The sequence below is a fragment of the Taudactylus pleione genome, unplaced genomic scaffold (genome assembly GCF_031769625.1).
Source record: "Taudactylus pleione unplaced genomic scaffold, aTauple2 ptg000041l, whole genome shotgun sequence".
In the NCBI taxonomy this organism is placed as follows: Eukaryota; Metazoa; Chordata; class Amphibia; order Anura; family Myobatrachidae; genus Taudactylus; species Taudactylus pleione.
Genome location: NW_028284443.1, coordinates 68,350,507 through 68,373,244, shown reverse-complemented (window position 1 = coordinate 68,373,244; position 22,738 = coordinate 68,350,507). Strand labels below are relative to the sequence as shown.

Here is a 22,738-nt window from a genome sequence, read left to right as displayed (position 1 = left end):
TAAGTTATGCAGAATCAAATTGCTAAACTTCATTTCTTATAATAAAATTACAGTCGAGCAGTCATTCCCCATGACCTTATGTTACTCAAATATTTTATGTACTACTGTCAAGGTCATTCTAAATTAAAATTCCAATTTCAAAGAGCGTATTTACTACAAAGTAATTTCAGTGTTTATCAAAGTATAAATGAAAAGTAAAACATAAACAAATAAAACTAAAAAAGTTCCAAAAATGTAATATAGTAACCATTTAAAATATATGACCTCCTTACATTTGTTACATGGTAATGAACGGGAGGGGGTTATTTCTGGTGATATGGATGAAAGAAAATATTTTGAACGGGTTACTGATACATGAACTTTTATTGAAAAGAATAACGTATTCTTTCCGCTGACTTCTAAGTGATTCAAAAAAGGCTGATGTTCTTATTGGTTAATAATTGCTTGAGTTTGAGAAGCTTGCCCTTGTTACATTTTTATAGTACATTGCAACATAGTTTTTATTACAAAGATGAAACACAACAAGGATAGATAAGGGAATGTCTCAAAATCATCTGGCTGCAACTAATTAGCTAAGTAATTATATAAGAAAGTACAATAACATACTGAGTATACTGGCATGCATAAAGAGCACATTTGCAAACTTGTTTTTTTAAAATGTATAGCTTGAACAACAAAACCTGTAATAGGTAAAAGGTAGGGCCTACCCCTGAGGAAGTCCAAAGGAGGAAACGCGTTGGGAACTGCCAGCCTTACCTATATGGACCTTGGCTACTACCTTTGCAGATAAGCATTTTTCTCTCTTCATATCTCCTATTAACTTTGTCTATATGTATCCATTGTATATTCCTCTTTAATAAAGCCCCCTGTTTTAAATACACCACTGATGATGGGTCTTTCTTTGATTTAAAAGACCACCATCTAAAAACGTGGAATACCTTGGGGTGAGAGGAATACAGGAGTACAGACGAGTAAAGAACCTACCTTTATATTCCTATACAAGATTCTAATTGGTACGCACAATAATTACTGGCAACGTATTGTGTACTAGACCTACTACACTATGGCCCTCATTGAGAGCCGGACGCTCTGAGCAGAGCGCACGCTCTGAATGAGGGCCGTCCTCCATAATTATGGAGCATCCTCCTGGACGCTCGTATAGCTGTGGGTCACCACCCACAGCCTATACGAGCGTGCAGGTTGATGGCCGCGATGGTCTTGACCATCGCGACCATCGCCACTGCGAGCCGGAGCCTGCGGTTGAGTTTCTCAACCGCAAGGCCCGGAGTGATTTTGGCTCTATCAGAGCCAAAATCACTCCCACTGACATCACTAGTGATGTCAGTGGGCCGGCTTCTGACGGTAAGCGTTCCCTTGACATCGACAGCGCGCCCCCTTTGATCAGACACAACGAGCGAAGGAATGTCCTTCGCTCGTCGCGTCTGGCGCATGCGCACGACGGAGCTCCTTCCGTCGTGCGCATGCGCAGTGCACACCATCGACCCACTTGCGAGTGGACAGCCGCTTGCGAGTGGGTCTGAATCAGGGCCAATATTTTCTCTCTTCTATTTGGCTCTACTATGAGCCTTTCTCATTGAAGGTCCCTTGTGTGGTACCAAATATCCGGATACAGCTATAACCGCATCCGGCTGACAAGACCACTCAGATAAGCATTAAAGAATTTATTTCTGGTACGCACAATTCTATTTGAGCTTAGATACACTATTTTGTTTAAATTTAATACACTATTTGGCGCATGCCCTTTCCACCCCTTTCTATATATATATATATATATATATATATATATATACACATATATATATATGTATTCCATAGACAAAAAACCTTATGTTTTGACATGTCCCATTAAGGCTTCTTAGACATGATCTGAAGTTTTACGAAAACCTACTGAATTTCTGCTACTCAAACTCAAAAAAGCAATGAAATTCCGATCAATAATGGTTGTGTTTCTTGCGCAATACAGACATGGTATGTCATCACACCATGTGGTTAACTGCAGATTCAGCACTCTCACAGGGTGAGATTACTATCACTCACAAAATGGTGGAGCTGCTAATTTACAGAATTGTGTGCTTATTAGAGTACACACATGCAGTCTATGCAACTGAAGTCTGTACAGTTATGTGGAACAACAACCCACTCAGTGCCCACAATCTTCCCATTCGTTCACCACAACAATCCCACTGGGTTCCAACATCCTTCTCACTCCATACATCCATCTCATTCAGAATACACAATCAGCTCCCTAATTTCTAAAACTATCATACTCTGTCTATGCATGTATACTATCTGCGCCTCCATTGTGCTCTATCTTCCCCAATCCCTACAGCTGTGTGGTCTCCTAACTGTGCTAGTTCTTTATTCCCTCATCCACACCAATCTGTATTTCCCCATCTGCACCACCCTATCTTTTTGCATCTGTGCCACTCTGTTTTCTTCCACCTGCACCACTACCTTCCCCCAGCCATGCCACTCTGTCTTCCCCTCATCTGTGCAAGTCTTTCTTCCTCCATCTGCAACACTGTTACCCCCAACAATGGCACTCTGTCTTCACCCAAGGACATCACTCTGTCTTCCCCCCATCAATCTGTCTTCCCCAATCCCTACTGATGTGTTCTCCCATTGTGCTAGTCTGTATTCCCTCATCTGTACCAATCTGTCTTTACCCATCTGCACTTCTCTGTCTTCCCCCGTCCATGCCACTCTGTACTCCCCATCAATGTTGCTCTGCTCTCCCAAACTGTGCCACTCTGTCTCCCCTGCATCTGCACCACTGTTTTCCACCCATCTGTATCACTTTGGCTCCCCCCATCTGTGCTGTTTAATCTCCCCCCCTCTCCACACCTTTCTGTCTCTTCCATCCACACCGCTCTGTCTCTTCTCATATCCACCCCACTCTTATCCCATATGGGCAGCTCTATATTCTACCCAGACCTCAGTTGCAGAGACTGCATGTGTGTATTCCAACGAGCACAAAAATCTGTGTATTAGCAGTTCCACCATTTTGTGAGTGACAGCACTCTCACTCGGTGAGAGTGCTGAATCTGCAGTTAACCACCGGGTGTGATGGCATACCATATCTGTATTGCACAAGGAACACATCCATTAAGGTGTCAGCCTTAATGTTCATAATTTCATTGTTTTTTGAAGTTTGAGCAGCAGAAATTCAGTAGGTTTTGTGAAATTTCAGATCATGTCAAGAAGTCTTAATATGACATGTGAAAACATAAAGATTTTTGTCTATGGAATTTCATTGCTTTTCTATAATTTATTAACCATCAGGGATGGGAGCAGCAAACCGGGCCACCTGCAGGGGAGAAGGGCAACAAAATGTTACACTAGCGCTGGTGGTGGAGGAGACGCACACAGGAGGTGTTTCAGGGGTGCAGAGGGAGATACTGCTGAGGGGCCAGGCTGCAGGCATGCGGGGCAGTGGCAGCAGTGGGGCAGTGCACAGGGGCAGCAGCGGGGGTGAGGAGCAGTGGCAGTAGGGCCGTAACTAGGGTGGTGTAGCCGGTGCCACCGCACGGAGTGCAGGTCATCCTGGGGGCAGAACCGGCCACCACCACAATCTACATTTGCCGGTGCCTGCTGCAATGTTTTACTTAGTGGTGCACCCGACTTCCTTCCAGCTGCCTCACAATGTATAGGGAGAGGTGTTACTCCCACAGTGCCGATTATCAGGAGACGGCCCGGTGGGGAAAGCAGTGTGTCATAGACACTAGTGAGGCAGCGGCCGACTGAGCTCACAGATTGCTGCAGGGTGAGTGCTTTCACTGACTCAACCTATATGTTAATGGTGGTAATAAAGGCAAATGCAGTCAAAGCAGTAGAATCTGCCAAGGAGTGGTGAGGGTGGAGAAGGGGTGATTCAGGGGGACATTAAAGATCAATAAAATAAACACTAGTCCTGCAGTGCTGCTAGATCAGGATTAAGCAGAGTAAGGGATGGGGGTACTAAAATTAATCTATTAAAGAAGAATAATTTACAGTTCTTTACTGTAATACTAATACTAAATTCTAAAGTGTCCCACCTCTGCTTAATCCTGATCTAGCAGCAAGACTAGTGTTTTTTTTATTGTCCATAAAAACACTAGTCTTGCTGCTAGATCAGGCTTATGCAATTTGTTGCTCCACAGCTACTATGGAACTACAAGTTTCTCAACAATGACAGCCATTGTATGGGAGGACATGCTGGGACTTGTAGTATCACAGCAGTTGGAGATCAACAGGTTTCTCTTTGTGATCTAGCCAGGCTGCAGTTCCTCAAGGAGGTCATTTAGCCCCTTTTTGTAGAAGGTGTTTGTGGCTTTCAGTCGTCTGACATTTGAACTTGCTGTATCAGGTAGGTAAAGTGATGTTAGCTTTCCCCTACCCACCGCTTTCCTTCCAGAGTTTTCATTCTTCTATGAAGTGGGTACTATTGTGTAGCATAATGCGTAAGGGGCATTACTGTGTGGCATGTGTATAAGGGGCACTACTGCTGTGTGGCATAATGTGCTATAAGGGGCACTACTCTGGGATTACATAAATAATTGGCACTACTGTGTGGCATAATGTATATAAAGCATACTGCTGTGTGGCATAATGTGAATAAAGGGCACTACTGTGTGAAGTAATGTTAATAAGGGACACTACTGGGTAGTGTAATGTGAATAAGGTTGCACTACTGTGTGACGCAATTTGAATTGTGGGTACTATTGTGTGGCCAGACCCTTTTCCACCAAAACAACCTTTTTTTTGGACATGCGACTTAGGCCCTGGCTTTTCCTGTTTACAATATGGAAGGGGGTGGGGGGCACCAATGCTGAATCTGGTACAGGGCACCGAAATGTCTAGTTAGGGCTCTGAGTGGCAGCACCGAGGCAGTGCAGTGGTTCAGCAGCGTGGGACAGAAAGGCTCACTGGCACTGATGGCCCCAGCCCTGAACTGCTTCTTAAGGCCCCTACAAACAGAACAATGTGCTCATGGTGCGATATTGTGAACGATTTCCCTTGAACACTCCCCGGCACTCCAGGACACGATATGGTGCTTAAACAGCACATTTTGAGTTAAGAACTATTGTGTAGGATCTAAAGATAGCTGACTCCATACATGGATCAGTGAGATCCATGATGCAGGCATCTGTGTAAAATAAATGATTCAGAGATGCATGCATGGATCAGGGTGATCTGTGTGGCTTGCATCTGAAAAAAATAAATCAATAAGACACAGCTGCATGGACGGATCAGTGAGATACGTCCATGCATCTGTTAAAAAAATAATTAATAAAAGTATATATTAAAAAAAAAGCCCCCCCCCCAAAAAGGAACAGCCACACCAGGCTCTGGAGACCCAGTACTGGTTGTGCTAAATACAGGGGACAAACGACAAAGGGTCCCCCATATGAGGCACAACCAACACCAGGCTTTTCAGAACCAGTCCTGGTTGCCAAATACCAGGGCTCCCCTACAAAAGACATAGGGGTCCTCTGTATTAAGCACAACCAGCACTGGGCACCGAGCCGGTCCTTGTTCTGGAAATACGGGGGGAAAAAATGTGTAGGGTCCCCCTGTATTATCCAGAACCAGCACCAGACTTTTTCTAGCCCAGGGGGGGGGGTAATGCCACAGCCAAGGGAGCCCTGTCACCAGGTCCCCCAACCGAAGCATCACCCCTGACCATTGGCCCACCTCTCCAGGGCACTCCAGGCCTGGACTGATAGCCTGGGGCTACCCCCGGCACCCCTGGCCAGTGGGTGCCGGGTTGATAGTGTAGTGTGGTGTATATGAAACTTAATATTGTCTTTTGCAGTAGGAATACAGGTCCCAGCAAGCTGTTACTTGGAGAACCGCAAGTGGGGGATTAAGGGCCCGCTGGTACCTATAGTACCCCTGTAAAAGAAATATTAAAATAAAACAAGAACACCGATTGTTTTAATATTTTATTTTCCTGCACCTTCTCCTGGGGGGCAGCCTTTAAGCTTTTTTCATGGCTGGTGCCTCCCCAGGACTTCCACGGCATCTTCTTTCTTCGGCAGCTCTTCTCTACTGCCTCCCCACCGTCAGACTGCCGTGCCATTGCCTTGCACTAGTTTATATATGTCAGCCGAGGGGGTGGGGCGATGACATCGGGACCCGTGATTGGCTTGTGGTGGCCATCTTTACATTTTAAAAAATGGCGCTGAGACGCCATTTTTGAAATGGGAATGGAAGTAACCTTAAGTCACTTTTGTGGTTCTCACCATTGAAGTTAATGGTTGGAACCGTTCATTGGCTGAGAGGTGGAAGGCTCGCCTCTCTCAGCCAATGAGCGCTCCGCACCGGGATTTCTATAGTGAAATCCCACTACAAAGCCACATTCGGGTAGTACAGTCCTTAGAGGACAGTACTAATGTCCGTGGCTCGTGAATTAAATTTTTTTGTTTTCCAAGACCCTGGATTGCCTACTTTGGAATGAAGATGACAGGATCCATGCATAGGAGGAGGTATGTTTTTTTTATTACAGGTACCCTATGGATTATCTACTTGGACAAGTAGACTTGATTGGCTTCAGGGATACATAGGTGAGTATGTGAGATGTGTGCATTTGTGTGTACGTGTGTGTGCATGTATGTTTTAATACAGTTTTACTTTCAACAGTGTGTGTGTCTTGTGTTTCTTTTAATATTTCTTTTGCTGTGGAACTACAGGTAACAGTGGGCCCGTAATGCCCCGCATGCTGGCACTTGTGATTTTCCAAGTACCAGCATGCGGGGGAGGCTTGCTGATTCCTGCAGTTCGACAGCAGAAGACAATATTTTTTTGTCAACAAATGCACCACACTACACAATCAACCCGGCACTCACCACCCAGAGGTGCCAGGAATAGCCCTTTGCTATCAGCCTGGGTGTGGGGTGCCATGGAGAGGGGGAACCCATTATTTGGGGGTCCCCGGCTTCCCAGGGATCCCCGACCTGGGCTGACTAGCAGTCATGGGTGATGCTTTGGCTGGGGGACCTGGTGGAAGGGCTCCTCTGGCTGTGGCATTACTCCCCTCCCGCTAGAAAAAGTCTGGTGCTGGTTCTGGATAATACAGGGGGACGCTACACATTTTTTCCCCTGTATTTCCAGAACTAGGACCGTCGTAGAGCCCAGTGTGGGTTGCACTTAATACAGGGCACCCCTACATCTTTTGTCCCCTATATTTTGGCAACCAGGACTGGTTCTGGTTGTGCTTCATATGGGGACCCCTGTGTCATTAGTCCCCTGTATTTAGCACAACCAGGACTGGGGCTCCAAAGCAGGGGCTGGTTATTCTTTTTTTTGGGGGGGGGGGGGGCAGGTTTTTTTTTTACACAGGTTTTAATTTTTTTTAAACACAGAAGAACAGACAGGTCTCATTGATCTTGTCAATGTTCTGTGTTTTATGTATACACAGATGCAGGCATCATGGATCTTCCTGATCCGAGTCTGCATCTGTCTGCCGTTAACGCCAGCTACCTCTCCCGGATCCTGAAGCCCGCACCCATGTTACTGCCCAAACTGCCACCGCTAATGCCCACTACCTCCCCTGGGTCCTGCAGCCCGCACCACCACAACTAACGCCCCCTACTTTCTCTGGGTCCCAGCTGCATTTGACGCCCGATTCCTTCCCCCGACTCCCACCCCGCTACCGCCCACAAAGGACAGCCATCTTTGTGCACCCAAGTGAAGCCACTTTGACTACACCTTCCTGCTGGAGGCACCTACTGAGGCTGCACAACAAGGTGAAACTTCCTATCTCTATAAAGGCAGATTTGTGAGGCAATAGTTTAAAAACTGTAACGTTCTCAATTACCTGAAGCCTAAAAGCACCTACCCTGGAACAAGAGCTATGTAATAAAACAAACACCAAGTCTAAATTTGACCTGTACCCTGTCTTATGCCTTCCCAAAAATTCCCCATAGAGAACAGCAGAAAAGTGGTCCTAATTGAGTGACAGAAGAAACTGACAGTTGGAACTTTAGATTACTCCCAAATCCTCATTTTTAATTTTTTTTGCCCTGAAATTTGGCATGCAGCACCAAGCAACAGTTCTACCCATCCATGGCAAATGTCAGCTTGGTAACTCCAATAGCTTTTGAGCCCCTTAAACACCGTTTTTTTTCTGATTCAGCCTTAAAATAAGGGCACGACCGTGCCCTTATAATATTATCTTTTTACAAATAAATAGTAGTGCTGCTTCAGTGTACAGTTCTGTCAGGAATATATAATATTGAGCCATGTGATACAGAAGAACAGAATATAATTATACATATTCATCATTTAAATAATATTATATTGTACCTGTTGTAATAAATAAAGCACCATTTATCACTGTTTTTGACATTGTAAAACTTTAGCATGGGTGGTAGATGTAAAATGCTGGGGGTTTGGTCTTTACAATAAATGAAGTTACTCTTGTAGACCTGACAAAATACTTTATTGTGCAGTATTTACTGTAGGCCATTAGTGGTGGTACATTTGGGATTGAAATACCGGCGGCTCAAGTCTCAAGTGACAGGCTGACAGGTGAAGATCCCGATGCCCGGTGGTAAGTTTGTTAACCCTCCCCTCTCCCTCCCCTAACCCTCCCTTAGGGATGCCTAACCCTAACCTCCCCCTCCGGCAGCGGGATTAACATAGGCGTCGGTATTTCGATGCCTATGTTAAATCCTTTGCTTGGATAATGCTTTCAGGATTGAGACCGGCAGACAGTCTCATAACTACATCCCAATTCTAAATGATCACTGGCTGCCACATTAGCCACTGAATTATTAATAAAGATCAGTTGGTTTTCAAAAGAATATTGTGTGACAAGACAATGCATCTGTTTTAGAATGAATTACAGAGAGTTGACATGTGACATTTTACTTTGCTTTGACATTACTGTAGTACAAAATAATCTGCTATATGTTTGTATATGATTGGAATAGTCACATTGGAATAATGAATATGTGTAATGTGGGGATACTAATTATACCTTATTTGGTTGGCACAACCTTTCACAAGGTCCCCACAAACTATAACGAGTATGGGCTTGATGCAAACCGAGCGCAATGCCGATGTTCAGGTAGCTGGGCAGATTATGCACAGACGCTATTAGTGGGCATCTCAGACTTTACATATTTGGCCATACGGATGTACACAATGGTAGAAGTTTGTAGCGGCATTTGCATAAAATCGCGATGTGAGACCGCCATTAGACGCTGCTGTATGGGCTTTTGTGTGCAATTCTCAATCAGCCCCTATGTGTTTCTTATACAGGATTAGTGCTGCCCCTGAGCTGAGGTTATGGAATCAGACTTATGAGGTTATGTAATAGGTGCCAATTTCACGGAGCGTCTGTTTTTCTGCTAGATTGCAGGTAAAATGAAAAAAGCAATCAGTTATAAGGCTGATACCCCTTATAGTGAACTGTATTCATTTATTCTTAATTGTCAAATACATTTAGATCACAAAATTAGCAATTAAATTGCACATGCAAGCTAGCTATAAATAACGGCTTCTTTAATAAAACCTCAGTATATAAAATTCAACTGTTGTTTACTGTCAATATAATATCCAGTGAAAAGATCAGCAGCACATATGTAACTCAGGCTATTGAGGATAGCACATATCATTATAAAACCTATGAATAGGTAGTTTGTGCCATTAAGTATAATGACATTACTGAACCATGCCTATTGCCTTTTCCATTCTGGTAGAGTAGGCAAGTTTGGATTTTCATTTTATTTTATGTAAGGTTCTGGCAATGACAATATCATTGAGCGTGACTGATTAGAGCATGGGAAATGGGGAAAAGGCTCACACAGAGACATAGGCGAAACTAATGGGTGGTCCAGTGCATCCCCGTTCCGCTGCTATTCCGACATTTGTATTAATGTAATTAATGGCCGCTCGGTCAGAAGCGGGCAATGCAGTCCGGTTAACGCGTTCCTGACCATGTGGCCGTTAATTACATTAACGTGTTCATCACTATAGGGGTGTGCCCAGCACTCTCCGAGATGCTGGGCAGCCCCCCAGACTCTCCCTACGCTAGTCAATGGAAGCCATGCGATGCGCACGGCATCTGTTCACCTTCTGCACACCCACTGCTCTGCTATGCAGAGCAGCGGGTGTGCTCTGCCCAACTTCCCCCCCACCACGGGACACTGTGGCCCGCGGGTGGGACAGCAGGACAGTCCCAGAAAAACGGGACTGTCCCACTGAATGCAGGACAGTTGGGAGGTATGGAAAATGTTGAATTGGACTTTTCTCTCCCAGGCTCTGCCTCCCCTGCATGCACCAAAGGGATCCAGCAGATGTAGGAGCTGACGCGACGTGACGTCACTTGCTCTTCTCCTGAGTTGCTGTAAAGAGGAGCCTAGGAGCTGTGCAGCAACACCCAGAGCAGGAGTCGAGGATGGGATGCCTCAACCAGCCACCCACCATGCCACCGATTTAAACTGTGTGTCAGTGACAGTCTGACAGCAGAAGAGGAGAGGGGGCAGATGTCAGAGAGCTTGATTAAAGCAATTTATATTGCTTTGCCTTCCCCAGGTAAGGCAATGTTTTGGGCTGCAGCTTTGCAGGGGAGCCTTTGCAAGTAGCTTTGCAAGTAGCCTGTTCTGGCAGGAACCCCTATTTTTATGATTTTTTATTACTATTTTTTTTTCACTATCATAAGAAGGTCAAGTTGAGTTTATTATTTTTATCACCAATCCATATTATTATTTTTTTGTCTACTCCTTAAAGCCGGGGTCTTCAACCTTGGCCCTCCAGCTGCTGTGGAACTACACATCCCAGCATGCACTGCCACCTTTTTGAAATAACAGCATGCTAAAACTATGGCAGTGCATGCTGGGATGTGTAGTTCCACAGCAGCTGTAGGGCCAAGGTTGAAGACCCCTGCCTTAAAGGCTGCCGGAGGGACAGGAGGGGAAGAATATAATGTGTAAGGGGCATTACTGTGTGTGACATATTGTGTAAGGGGCATTAATGTGTGTGGCATAATGTGTGAGGGGCATTACAGCATGGCATAATGTTATAAGGGGCACAACTGCATGGCATAGTGTTTTGAGGGCCAGTGTTGGCCCCGAGGGTGTTATCACCCTGTGCAGGTCCGGTCCATATGAGGGCGGCAGTGCGCTGCACCCTGTGCAGCACTGCAGCCCCTTCCCTCCTCCTCTCCCTCCCCCTTGAGCTTAAACTTTCATTACCAGCAGCTGGGTGGAGGGCGGGGATCTCCTTTGGATCCGGCCACTTTGATGCCGCCCTGTGCAGCTGCACTGCAGGAACCGCCCTCGCGCCGGAACTGATAAGGGCATTACTGCATGGCATAATGTGATGAGGGTCTTTACTTCATGACATAATGTGTAAAGGACATTATTGTGTGGCATAATGTGCAAACAAAAAGTATGGTGGTCGCTCATATCAACTTAATGACATAGCACAGGTGCTTGTAAAGGGTGGGGTTTACACTGAACTTTTTTTGGGGTACCTTGCTCCTCAGACATGAACCCCTTAAGTAAGGAGAAGCACAAGAGAGTAGAGGACCCTGCTCTTGAGAGTTTACATTTTAAAGGGAAGGGGCACACAAGCAGGCTTGACACAGATGGGATAGACAGGGAGGAAGGAGCATATAGCAGCGGGCTAGGATGAAAGCTAGAAGGCTTTGATGAAGTAGTGGGTTTTGAGAGCTCATGTGAAGATTTGTAGAGAGGTGGAGAGTCTGATGGGGACAGGGAGAAAGTTCCAGAGGTAGGGAGCAGCACGGGCAAAATCTTGGGAGGCCGGAGTGGAAGGATGTTAATCAGTTGGCAGGAGAGGCTGCTTGCATTTGTTGAGTAAAGAGGGTGGATGGGAGTGTGAAGGGAGATGGGGTCAGAGATGTAAATGGAAAAGGAATTGGTGAGGGCTTTGTAAGCAAGCGTAGGAACCTTGAATTGGGTTCTGAAGGGAAAGGGGAGCCAGAGGAGGCCTTTTAGAAGAGGGGAGGCAGATGTAGAATGCTTGGAGATGCAGATGAGCTGAGCAGCAGCATTTAGGACAGATTGGAGTAGAGAGAGGTAGGAGTCAGTGGGACCAGATAGGAGGAGATTACAGTAGTCCAATCTGTAGCTGGAGATGACCAGTGAGTGGATATAGGTTTTAGTATCATCCTGGATGAGAAGCGGTCTGGTCTTGGACATATTTTTGAGATGGAAACAACAGGACTGTGAGAGGTGCTGAATGTGTGGTTTGAAGGAGAGGGAGGATACAAGGATAACTCCAAGACAGCACACTTCAGAGCTAAATGAGATAGTTGTGCTTTCAATTGATGGTGAAATTGTGGGAAGTGGGGATATGTGCGAGGGTGGGAAGATAACCAGCTCAGTCTTAGACATATTAAGTTTAAAAAAGTGCTCTGACATCCAGGAAGAAATAGCTGCAAGACAGTTGCAGATAAGAGTGAGGAGAGAAGGGGGAGGTATGGGGAGGAAAGGTAGATCTGAGTATTATTAGCATAGAGATGATATTAGACATCAAAAGAGCTGATGAGTTCACCTAGAGTAGATGTATAGAGGGAGAACATAAGAGGTTCAAGAACAGTTGGGGGGGGAGAGGAGTCATGAGAAAAGACAAAGAAGGAATGGTTAGTGAGGTAGGAGGACAGCCAGGAGAGGGCAGTGTCATGTAGACCAAAGGAGTAAAGGCTTTGTAGGAGGATAGGGTGGCCCACAGTTTAAAAACATGCAGAGAGGTTGAAACAATACACTCAAGGGTTTTGGAGAGAAAAGGTAGGAGCGAGTTTGGTCAGTAGTTGGAGAGAGTGTTAGATTTTTTAAGAATGGGGGAGAAAAGGGCATGTTTGAATGCAGAAGGGACAGTGCCAGATGAGAGGGAGAGATTGAGGAGGTGGGCAAGATGGGAACAGGCAGAACGAGAAAGGTGAAAAAAGGATTTGCCCTCCAGCACACTGTAGCAAAGTCAACAAAAAGTACTTAAATCCTACATGATAATAGAGATTCAGAGGTATTAGTTACATACATTTGCAAATATATGAATAAGCGCCAGGCCAATCATCAAGGCTCCTCTATACTGGCATCCCTAACATTAAGGGGTTCACGTCCGAGAAGCAAGGTACCCAAAAAATATTCCAGCCAAGGACCATCCGCAGGGCATCACACTAAAAGGGGAAAAAAGGTGATAGTGAAGTGTAAAGGATAGATGTGTAAGGATAAATCAATAAGTGTTAATGAAATGTGAAAGAATTATAACAACGAGAAAGGTAGCAGAGAAGGTGAGAAGGGATAGGGTCAAGGAGGAAAGTGAAGGGGGAGGCAGATAAGGGCCATGACTTCCTCTCAAGATACAGGGGAGAAAGATGTTAGAGTTGGGAAGATTGATAGTGAGAAGTGGTCTGGGAATCAAGGGGGTGGTGAGCTAAGGGTCCTGTTTTATATGGAAAGTAGGTGGCAAAGTCAAGGGCAGAGAGTGAGGAGGGGAGTCAAGGAGAGGTGGGCAGAGGAGGGAGTTGAAAGTAGCGAAGAGATGCCGGGGGTTTGAGGACTGGGAGGAGATGAGGTTTTTGAAATATGACTGTCTAAAGAGGGAAAGGGCAGCACTGTTTATAAAGCATTTGTAGCAGCACTCCATCACTTTTTTTACTCTAAGCGCGCTACTTCTCAGTAATTATTTCTATTTCTTTGTAATTCTCCTTAGGTCTCAGAGATTAGGCACCAATTGGTACCACCCCTACATTCATTTTTATGCATTACATTTCAGGTCAGTTTCAATTATTTGTGAGGTTCTGTCGGAAGCTTGCAAGATGTGTTGCTGTCTGCATTTTTGGCTATTACACTAGGTAACGCCTCACTTATTTTTGCTAACACCTCTATTGGTCTAAATATAGGCAGTAAATTCCAACCCTAATATTCTGTGGCTAATTGAATCTGCCCAAAAGTATTATAGCTAAAGATGAGTGGGCTTTTAACTTTACTGGTCAAGACCAGGGGTATTCTCGAGTATACTTTATAGTGACATAGGAATTAACATATTTCCATGTAATTAAAGAAAAAAGTTTTTTTTTTTATAAAGCTACATAAATAAATTAAAACTATCACAGTATGTGCAGTCATGATTGTATATGTTGAACTGAAGGTGGTGTCACACTTGTGCCTTTGAACTAAGCTGAAAAAATATGCATCAATAGCCTGTATAATACTATCACACTTCCACTGTCATGTGTGACAGGAAAACAGCATCTCCCATTGGCATCTCTACAGACGTGTCCTCCGTCATTGTTGCCGCAGAAGCGTTAAACAGCCCTTCTAGACCTGCCTAGACCAGGGTTGTCTTAACAGCAGTGTGGACCCTGGGCAAAGCAATGCACTGGGGCCCCTACCCATTTTCAGGGAAAAAATTTAAATGGTCAATAAAATTAAACCCTCCTGCATGCCCATCAGACCTCCCACACATGCAGAGAGACTCTGTCTGACTGATCTGAAGCCGGCGGATGAAGTGAAACTGGGACTGAGGTGAGTACTTGTCACAGGGGGAGGTTAGATCGGAATACAGTGCACCGGCGGCCGTCTTATGAAAATATCACAAATTTACCAACTGACGGCGGCTGCAGGGGGGCAGGTTGGTGGGCCCCTACAAGCTTCGGACTCTTGGGCAACTGCCCAACAAGCCCAATGGAAGAGATGGCCCTGGCCTAGTCCCATGCGAATTTACCCATGCCAAGCGTATTTTGTGAATAAGATGCGCAAGCAGACTTTGCTGATTAAAATGATATGTGGCATCTGTATGTTCTGTGTGCGACTGCAGCTGCACCTGTATACGAAATATTATCGTTCCATTGTGATGATTTTACAGACTCAGCCGCACATAGAACATACATCTGCCGCATTTCATTTTAATACACAAAGTCTACTTGCGTGCCTTATTCGCGTCACATTGAGAATAAGACGCATTTGTGGTGAAAAAGATGCTTGGTGCTGGCTGAGTTGCGTGGGAGCCGACGATTTTCACATGCCCTGTGTAAATCAACTCAAAATACAGGGAGTATAGACGAGGAAGGATAGATCTGTATATCTGCTTTCTGAAACCAATGTGTTGAGTCTGAAAAATCTTGCAAAGGGTGTAATCTTGCTCCTACTAATAGTTATTACCGGTAGTTATAATTAATTCAATTAATTTGTTTCCAGCTACAAAAGTGCAATGGAGGGAGTTCGGGATTTGCATTTTACACTCAAGTTACATTATAAAATAAGATGCACATGGTGAAACAGCATATAAATGATTTAGTCTACATTTCTATGATTTTTTTTTACACATGCTTTATACAAATACATTTCTTTCTTAATTTGTTTTTTTATTTTTAATGTTTACAATCCCAATTTTAGTAGACTTAAGGATATATCTGATATTCTCCATTATAAATAACATGGGGGGATTCTGTAATAGAGTTGTATAATTTTGTAAATAAAAATTAATATATTACACTTTGGTCAAATTCTTCATAGATAAATATGAATAATTGTATGTCTGGTTCATTTTCTACAATGTGTATCTATAAATAGTGAATTTATAATAATTTCAATAGTTGTTTTACAAATTCCAACAATTTGACTAACATAATATAAAGCAAAGACTTTAATCAATTGTATTTTTATTTTTGTCTTAAACCATTAACATATAACACATAAGGAAAGAGGAAAATAACATAAAAATATTAAATGGAATCAATAACAACATATAGCTAATTTCTAGGAAATATAGTTAATAAATATAAATGTCATATTTGAGCAGCGCAGACGGTGTAATGGTTAGCGTTACTGGTAGGTTAATTGGTTCCCCTCAAAATTGACCATAGTGTGTATGTTTGCGAGCATGTGGTAGGGAATATAGATTGTAAGCTCCACTGGGACAGGGACTGATGTGAATGGTAAAATATTCTCTGTACAGCGCTGCAAAATATGTGTGCGCTATATAAATAACTGGTAATAAATAAATATTTGTCACAGAAGATTTAGTCACTAAAATACAATTTAACTTGTAGATTGTATTATTATAGCCAAGACAATAACTTTACTGTATGTTAGTCTAAAGTTTTGTGTACAGTTAAACAATTGTATTACAGACAACTTGTTGAGATTCCATTATTTTAATTTATATGAGATTATTTATTAATTATTCAAATCAAAATATTAAATCGGCCTTTACAGTCCTTCATAGTGTGACAACGAAACTAATTGCCTAGTGATTTATATATGTGTAATAAGGTAAATACAATATGACAAATGATTTCAGACTTTGCTCATTTCTGTTAGTAATGCCTGCCTAGTATTAAGGATATCAATGTACTGTTATCAGGAATTGACCTCGCTATGGACTTCTCTGTGTTTCTAGGAGTGTCTGCAGTTTGAAAAGCTATGCTTAAGCTGACTAGTTACATCCATAGAAAGGATAGAAGGTGTGTTGAATAAATCTCTGTGTTTTGTTAATTGTATACCAATTGCATGAACTTTCCCATCATACAGTAAGCTAACATTTTTATTTTTATTTAACTATGTTTGTACATACTTTTTGCAGGAGCAATAGAAAAAAACAACATTTTAATTAATAGGTTATACTATTCAAATATTTTACAGTAATTTTAGAAAACAGCAGTTGTCTAATGTACAGTGCCTATAAAGAATATACATAGTATGTACTACAGTATTATTTTTACTAAAATTAGATTATTTCAATCAAATAAGGTTTATGCTACATTATACATACTGTACCAATTTTTAACACGGTTATGAAATTACTTTAGCAATCATCACACTCACAGGGGCAGTACACTGGGGTCTATATACAAATGTTGCACGGTATGCTTAAAAATAATAAAATGGGGATAAAAATAACATTAACTTTTCTATTTTGCTATTATGTAGTTTTTTCATACTAATATTACTAATGAAATTCATTACATCACTGTGTAAGCATTGCACACTATTATTTTCACACATAGTTTACAGAGTTAATCCTGTTACGTAATATTTGATTCATGCTTTGCACTCTAGATGACTTGTCTAAGGTTACTAGTTGCTTCCTCTCTGCTATAACACTGCATCAGGCTGGGTATATGTACAGCACTCAATGCCCAACTAGATTAGAACAAAATTCACAGACTAGTTTTAAATGAGAATATTTTCATACACTGTATAAATGCACAACAATACTGTTTCCTTCTTGTAAGTTTGTGGCATCATGACATATGATTAGATAAATTATGGTGAATAACTTTATTTATTTCTTTACTACTGCTGGAACTTCAGCTTAATTCAGATTGCTTTCAAATACAATGGCAACTGTTGTTATCACCCAGCATACAAAGTTACAAATTTATTATAAAGTGATGGGAACAGCTTGCTGTTGTATTGGACACGTCATATTAATACAATCAGCATGAGTACCCTTGATGTTATCCTAAGCATTATTAGTGACTACTTCCAGTGTTTGTTACATGCCACAATACAATTGAAGCCTCTGGGAAAGCCAGGTGGTAAGTGCTTGAGATAAATCTATCTCATGTAACAGAACTCCAGGCCTATATTCCAAAAAGCGACTGTAAATGCATTGCCCTAATTTACCGTTATGTCAGTTGCTGTTGTGTCTGAACAAACTTACACTATGTGAATTATGTAACAGCATGAACCAAAATTGCTAAAATATTTGTTTTGTAATTCTTAGCATTAATATGATAAAATCAGAAATATTTAAGCCTGAAATTTGAAAACTGGTGTGGAGAAACATAGGTCAATGCATTATAGGTATATTTGTTCTTACCTTATATATGGTGACTGGGATATTAATGATGATGTGAAGCAGATCTCCCAGTGCCAGGCTAGCAATAAGCAAGTTGGTGCCATTTCTCATACATTTATTCTTATAGATTATCCTCAACAGTGTTGAGTTACCAATGACCCCAACTAGGAATATCAGGCACGATACCAATGAGTTAATATATCTGAAAGTATCTTTGATCTCAATCTGTCCTTTACATCTTGGAGGTATTCTGCTTTTTCCAGGTCGAAACACTATATTATGAAGTGTACTGTGGTTTGATATATTAGCATTTGAAGTCTTGAAATCAGTTGACTTTACTGTAGTAGACACACTTCTCCAACCTGACAGCCTTTCATTATATAATGGTTGTAGGGATGGGCCATTCTCTTCTCCAAAGACTACAGCTGTAGCTAGCAACAACGCCACCAGACTTAAACATTTCATGATGTATCTGGTTGTAAAATTGGTGCAATATTTTACAGAAATTGGCAGTTAGTTTATGTACCTATACAAAAAGATTAAAAAATCAACATAAACAAAATCGGTGAGTATCTGTACTACTTAGTATAAAGTATTCTTATTGTCTGCAGTATAACATAAGTTGTAATACAGTATTTCATTACCTAAAAGCAGAGTCAATTCTTAACAAGTTTAAGAACAATTACTCATTATACAATTTGCAATTATATATTTATAAAAATCCTACACAAAATATTTATATAACATTTATTATTGTACTAAAGTAAACATATTTTATTTTTATTATCTACTATATTTGCAAACAATTTATATATTAGTGATTCATTTTGCTACATTGTCATCACTTTTCATATATGGTTAATTAGAAGTGACTTACTTGGTATACAATGAATACATCAATACTATTTTGCTATTTATCACAAAGTAAGTGTACAGTATTTTACAAAATAAATAATAAAAACAAACATTTACGTGTACTACTACTACTACTCCTAATACTACTACTACTAATAATAATAATAATATATTAACAAGACAGTAAACTTACCTTATTATATGTCCTGTTACTAGTGAATTCGTAATGCAGTTAATTTATAAACTGGCACAGTTCTCTAGATTGTGAGTTGTCCTGGGGAGTTATAGGAAGCAGAAAATCTTCTGAAATGTCTCAGTGGACATCAGTGTAATGAACAATTCAGACCTTTCTCCTGGTATGTGTGTGTGTCTGAAAACCACTAGTCAAATACTAGTACATCAGTCACTGACAGTCTCCGCCTGCTTCCTCCTACTACAGCAACCTCTCTCTACCCCACTCTTGTCCCTTGTAGTCTGGACAGCATCATTGGGATAGATCAGAGATTGGAATAGTACAGAAGTCAGACCTACTACTAAAACCACAATGAACAGACCTTTTTGTTTTGTAAATACCTGACATTTCTGTGCATGCTATTGTTAGCATCATATATATTATTATTACAGCACTGTGTTATCTGATATAAATGTGACTTATTAACATGTTCAAGTGATCATGTCCCTGTTCTAGCAAAGTCCGATAAAATAGTAACTAGTGATTTCATATCTATTATAAAAATATAAAATACAATGTAGACAGATTATTGGTTTACACAGTGCTCCGTTGCTTTGTAATGTTCCCTAGTTGATTTTTGAAGGGCTTCAGCAGATTGATTTCTCACAACTTAAGTTCAGTATCTTCACTCAGATCAGTGTTTTAATAACATTATTGACACAGATTTTATAGTATATTTAAAAATAAATAAGTTTATTTTCAATGTACCTGTATATCTTGGCGACATTACATCTTGTAACACAACTGGATTGTATGGATTTACTTGTGAATAAAACTGAATAAGGCTATTGTAATGCAGTGTTGTGTCCTGTGAAGACACAGAAAGGAATGTTACTGAGGATATGAAGCAGAGTGCAGCCCCCAGGGCACAGATTGACATCTGCATGGGTATTTTTTGTATCCAGATAAACTATGTTTGTGAGTTTGCCTTAACATTATAAAATAATATACTAAAAAAAAAGTGTTGTCATGTCTCATTGAATTGAATGTATTTATTGTCATCAGCAAAAGGTATTATTGTCTTCATATAAGGAATATGTGCAAATACCTGTATAGAAAATGCAAAAAAAACCACTGCACTTTGAAACAGTTGCAATAAACCAAGTGCATTTATTGTGCAAATACTGTTTCAGAGTGGCACCAGGACTCAATTTAATTTATTATTTTTGTATCTTTGGTGAGTGTATGTTATTTGTAAATATATATATATTATATTAAGATTGCATCTAAAAAAACTGCAATTCTCCCACAGAAAATACTGGAGCGGGGGCATGGTGTTTAAGGGGCTACACCTCAAAAGCAATAAGAGGTACCAAGCTGAAATTTGGCATGGGTGGGTAGAATTGTTGCTTGGTGCAGCTTGCCAAATTTCAGGACAAAAACATAAAAAGATGAGGATTTGGGAGTAATCTAAAGTTCCATCTGTCACTTTTTTCTGACATTCTCAATTAGGACGAATTTTCTGTTCTAGTCTGTTTTTTTTGGGGGGGATGGCATAACTCAGGGTAAGGGGCGAATTTAGACTTGGGGTTTGTTTTAATAGGTAGCTATTGTCCCAGGGTACGTGCTTTTGGGGTTCAGTTAAATTAGAAAGTTACAGTTTTTAAACTATTACCTCAAGAATGCGCCATTGAATAGATAGGAAATTTCAACTTGTTGCGAGCTGCAGTAGGAGCCTCTAGCAGGTGTATTCACTGTGGCTTCACTTGGGTGCACAAAGATGGCCGTCGTTTGCGGGCTCGAGGGAAGGAAGGTGGCGGTAGCTGCAGCAGGACAAGGGGAAAAGGCGTGGAGGGGTAGAGGGCATTAGCTGCGGCCAGGACCCCTGGGATGGTAGCGGACAATAGCAGTGGCGGTGCGGGCGGCAGTGCAGGTGGTGGTGGGGCAGGTGTTAGGACCAAGGAGAGATAGCAGCACACAGATGCAGGCTTGGATATGGAAGATCCATGATACCTGCTTCTGTGTTTAAAAAAAAAATGGCATTGCCCTATCCCCCCCAAAGACAACCAGCACCGGGCTTTGGAGCCCCAGTACTAGTTGTGCTAAATACAGGGGACAAATGACATAGGGATCCCCCATTTGAAGCACAACCAGCACCAGGCTAGTCAGAACCAGCCCTGGTTGCCAAAATACGGACAAATGATGTAGGGGTCCCTCATATTCAGCACAACCAGCACTGGGATCTGAGCCTGCCCTGGTTCTGGAAATACAGGGGGAAAAATGCATAGGGTCCCCCCTGTATTTATGAGAACCATCACCGGACTCTTTCTAGTGGGGGGTGATGCCACAGCCAGGGGAGCCCTTACACCAGGCCCCCCCCTTCACCTGTCTGCGAGTCCTCTGATGATAACATGCATGTGAGTGGGAGTAGGTTAAAAGGTCTGAGGGTGCACTAAAAATGATATGGAGGCTCCAATATAAATGACAGTTTATTAGTCAAATTTAAAGCTCTATGCTGCAATACAAAGTAGCAGTCACAGCTTCATAAACAAAGTAAGGGATTATAATCTGTAATTCCCCAACGCATTTCCTCCCATAAAGGGACTTTATCAAGGGCAAATGTCCTTAACATCAGAGGACTCGCAGACAGGTGAAGGACCAGTAGCACCAGATTGGGTAAGTACATTTAACTTACCTATCACTTTAACTGCAATATAGTGTCATATCACACTGATACTGCGTTCCTGTCCTCTGAGGTATTGAGAGCGGTGAGAAGGATTGCATCAGGAACATGAGGAAGAAGCACACATTTAATTAGAACATCCAGCCTAAAGTTTTTGCCCACTGTTCCAGTATTGTGCCTCATTATTTTGGATCACAATACTGACATTTTTATTTCCATGTCACATTGAGGATATACTTTAGTCTCTGCCCACAGTTTTTGCCTAGGAGACCCAGATATAAACTCTTTCTTCTAAGACACATATCCATCTATATTAACAAGATTCAGCCCCAAGTTTTTGCCCACCTGGAAACAAGTACAGTTATTGACTCTATTTGACTATTACCAAGCTCCCATATATACCCTATTGATTTGCTGATATATTTCAGTATACCATATCATAGAATTTCCATTTCTGTCTACCACGGAGCGCTTCCCTTATTATATATTTAGAATCATAAATTTGGGGAATAAGGACAACCCCATAGGGGAGAGCAGCTAGTGGTTTAACATAAACCCTTCTGTAGGAGCGCAGACCGTAACTTTTGTTTATAATAGATAATCCTAGAAACCTGGACCCACGGACATTAGTAGTGTTCTCTAAGAACACTACTACCCGAATAACAGTTTCGCCCGGGACTTCAGTTCAGAAATCCCAGTGCAGAGCACTCATTGCCTGAGAGAGGCGACCTTTCCACCTCTCAACCAATGAGCTGTTCTCACCATTGACTACAATGGGGAGAACCGAGCGTGCCATTTTCAAAAATGGCACCTCAGCACCATATTTTAAATTCAAAGATGGCAACCACGAGCCCATTGTGGCTCATGACATCATCGCCCCGCCACCTCGGCTGGCTTATATAAAGCCAGTGCGAGCCACTGTCCACTCAGTTCATCGGCTGGGTAGCTGGAGAGAAGACCAGCTGAAGCAAGAAGACGCTGGGAAGTCCTGGATGGGCAGTGGCCAGGAAAAAGAGCTTAAAGGCAGCCGCCCTCCAGGTGAAGACGCCGTGGAAGCCCTGTTGGAGGCAGCAGCTATGAAAAAGAGCTTAAAGGCTGCCACCCCCCAGGTGAAGGTGCTGAAAAAGAAAATATTAAAACAAACGGTCTCTTTGTTTTATTTTAATATTTCTTTTGCAGGGGTCCTATAGGTACTAGTGGGCTCTTGATGCCCCATCTGCTGGCACTTGTGGTTCTCCAAGTACCAG

The 22,738-nt window shown here is 42.1% G+C and overlaps 1 protein-coding gene across 1 annotated transcript in view; it reads right to left on the bottom strand.

Moving 5' to 3' along the window:
- EDNRB (endothelin receptor type B) overlaps nucleotides 1-18,976 on the bottom strand; it is a 31,165-nt gene extending 12,189 nt beyond the window's left edge. The window contains exons 1-2 of the mRNA XM_088457228.1: nucleotides 18,830-18,976; nucleotides 17,803-18,307 (exon numbers count right to left, since the gene is read on the bottom strand). Coding sequence (XP_088313354.1) covers nucleotides 17,803-18,246 — 444 coding nt within the window. The 5' untranslated portion in view covers nucleotides 18,247-18,307; nucleotides 18,830-18,976. The remainder of the gene's footprint in view (nucleotides 1-17,802; nucleotides 18,308-18,829) is intronic.
- Between the last annotated feature and the right edge of the window lie 3,762 nt (nucleotides 18,977-22,738).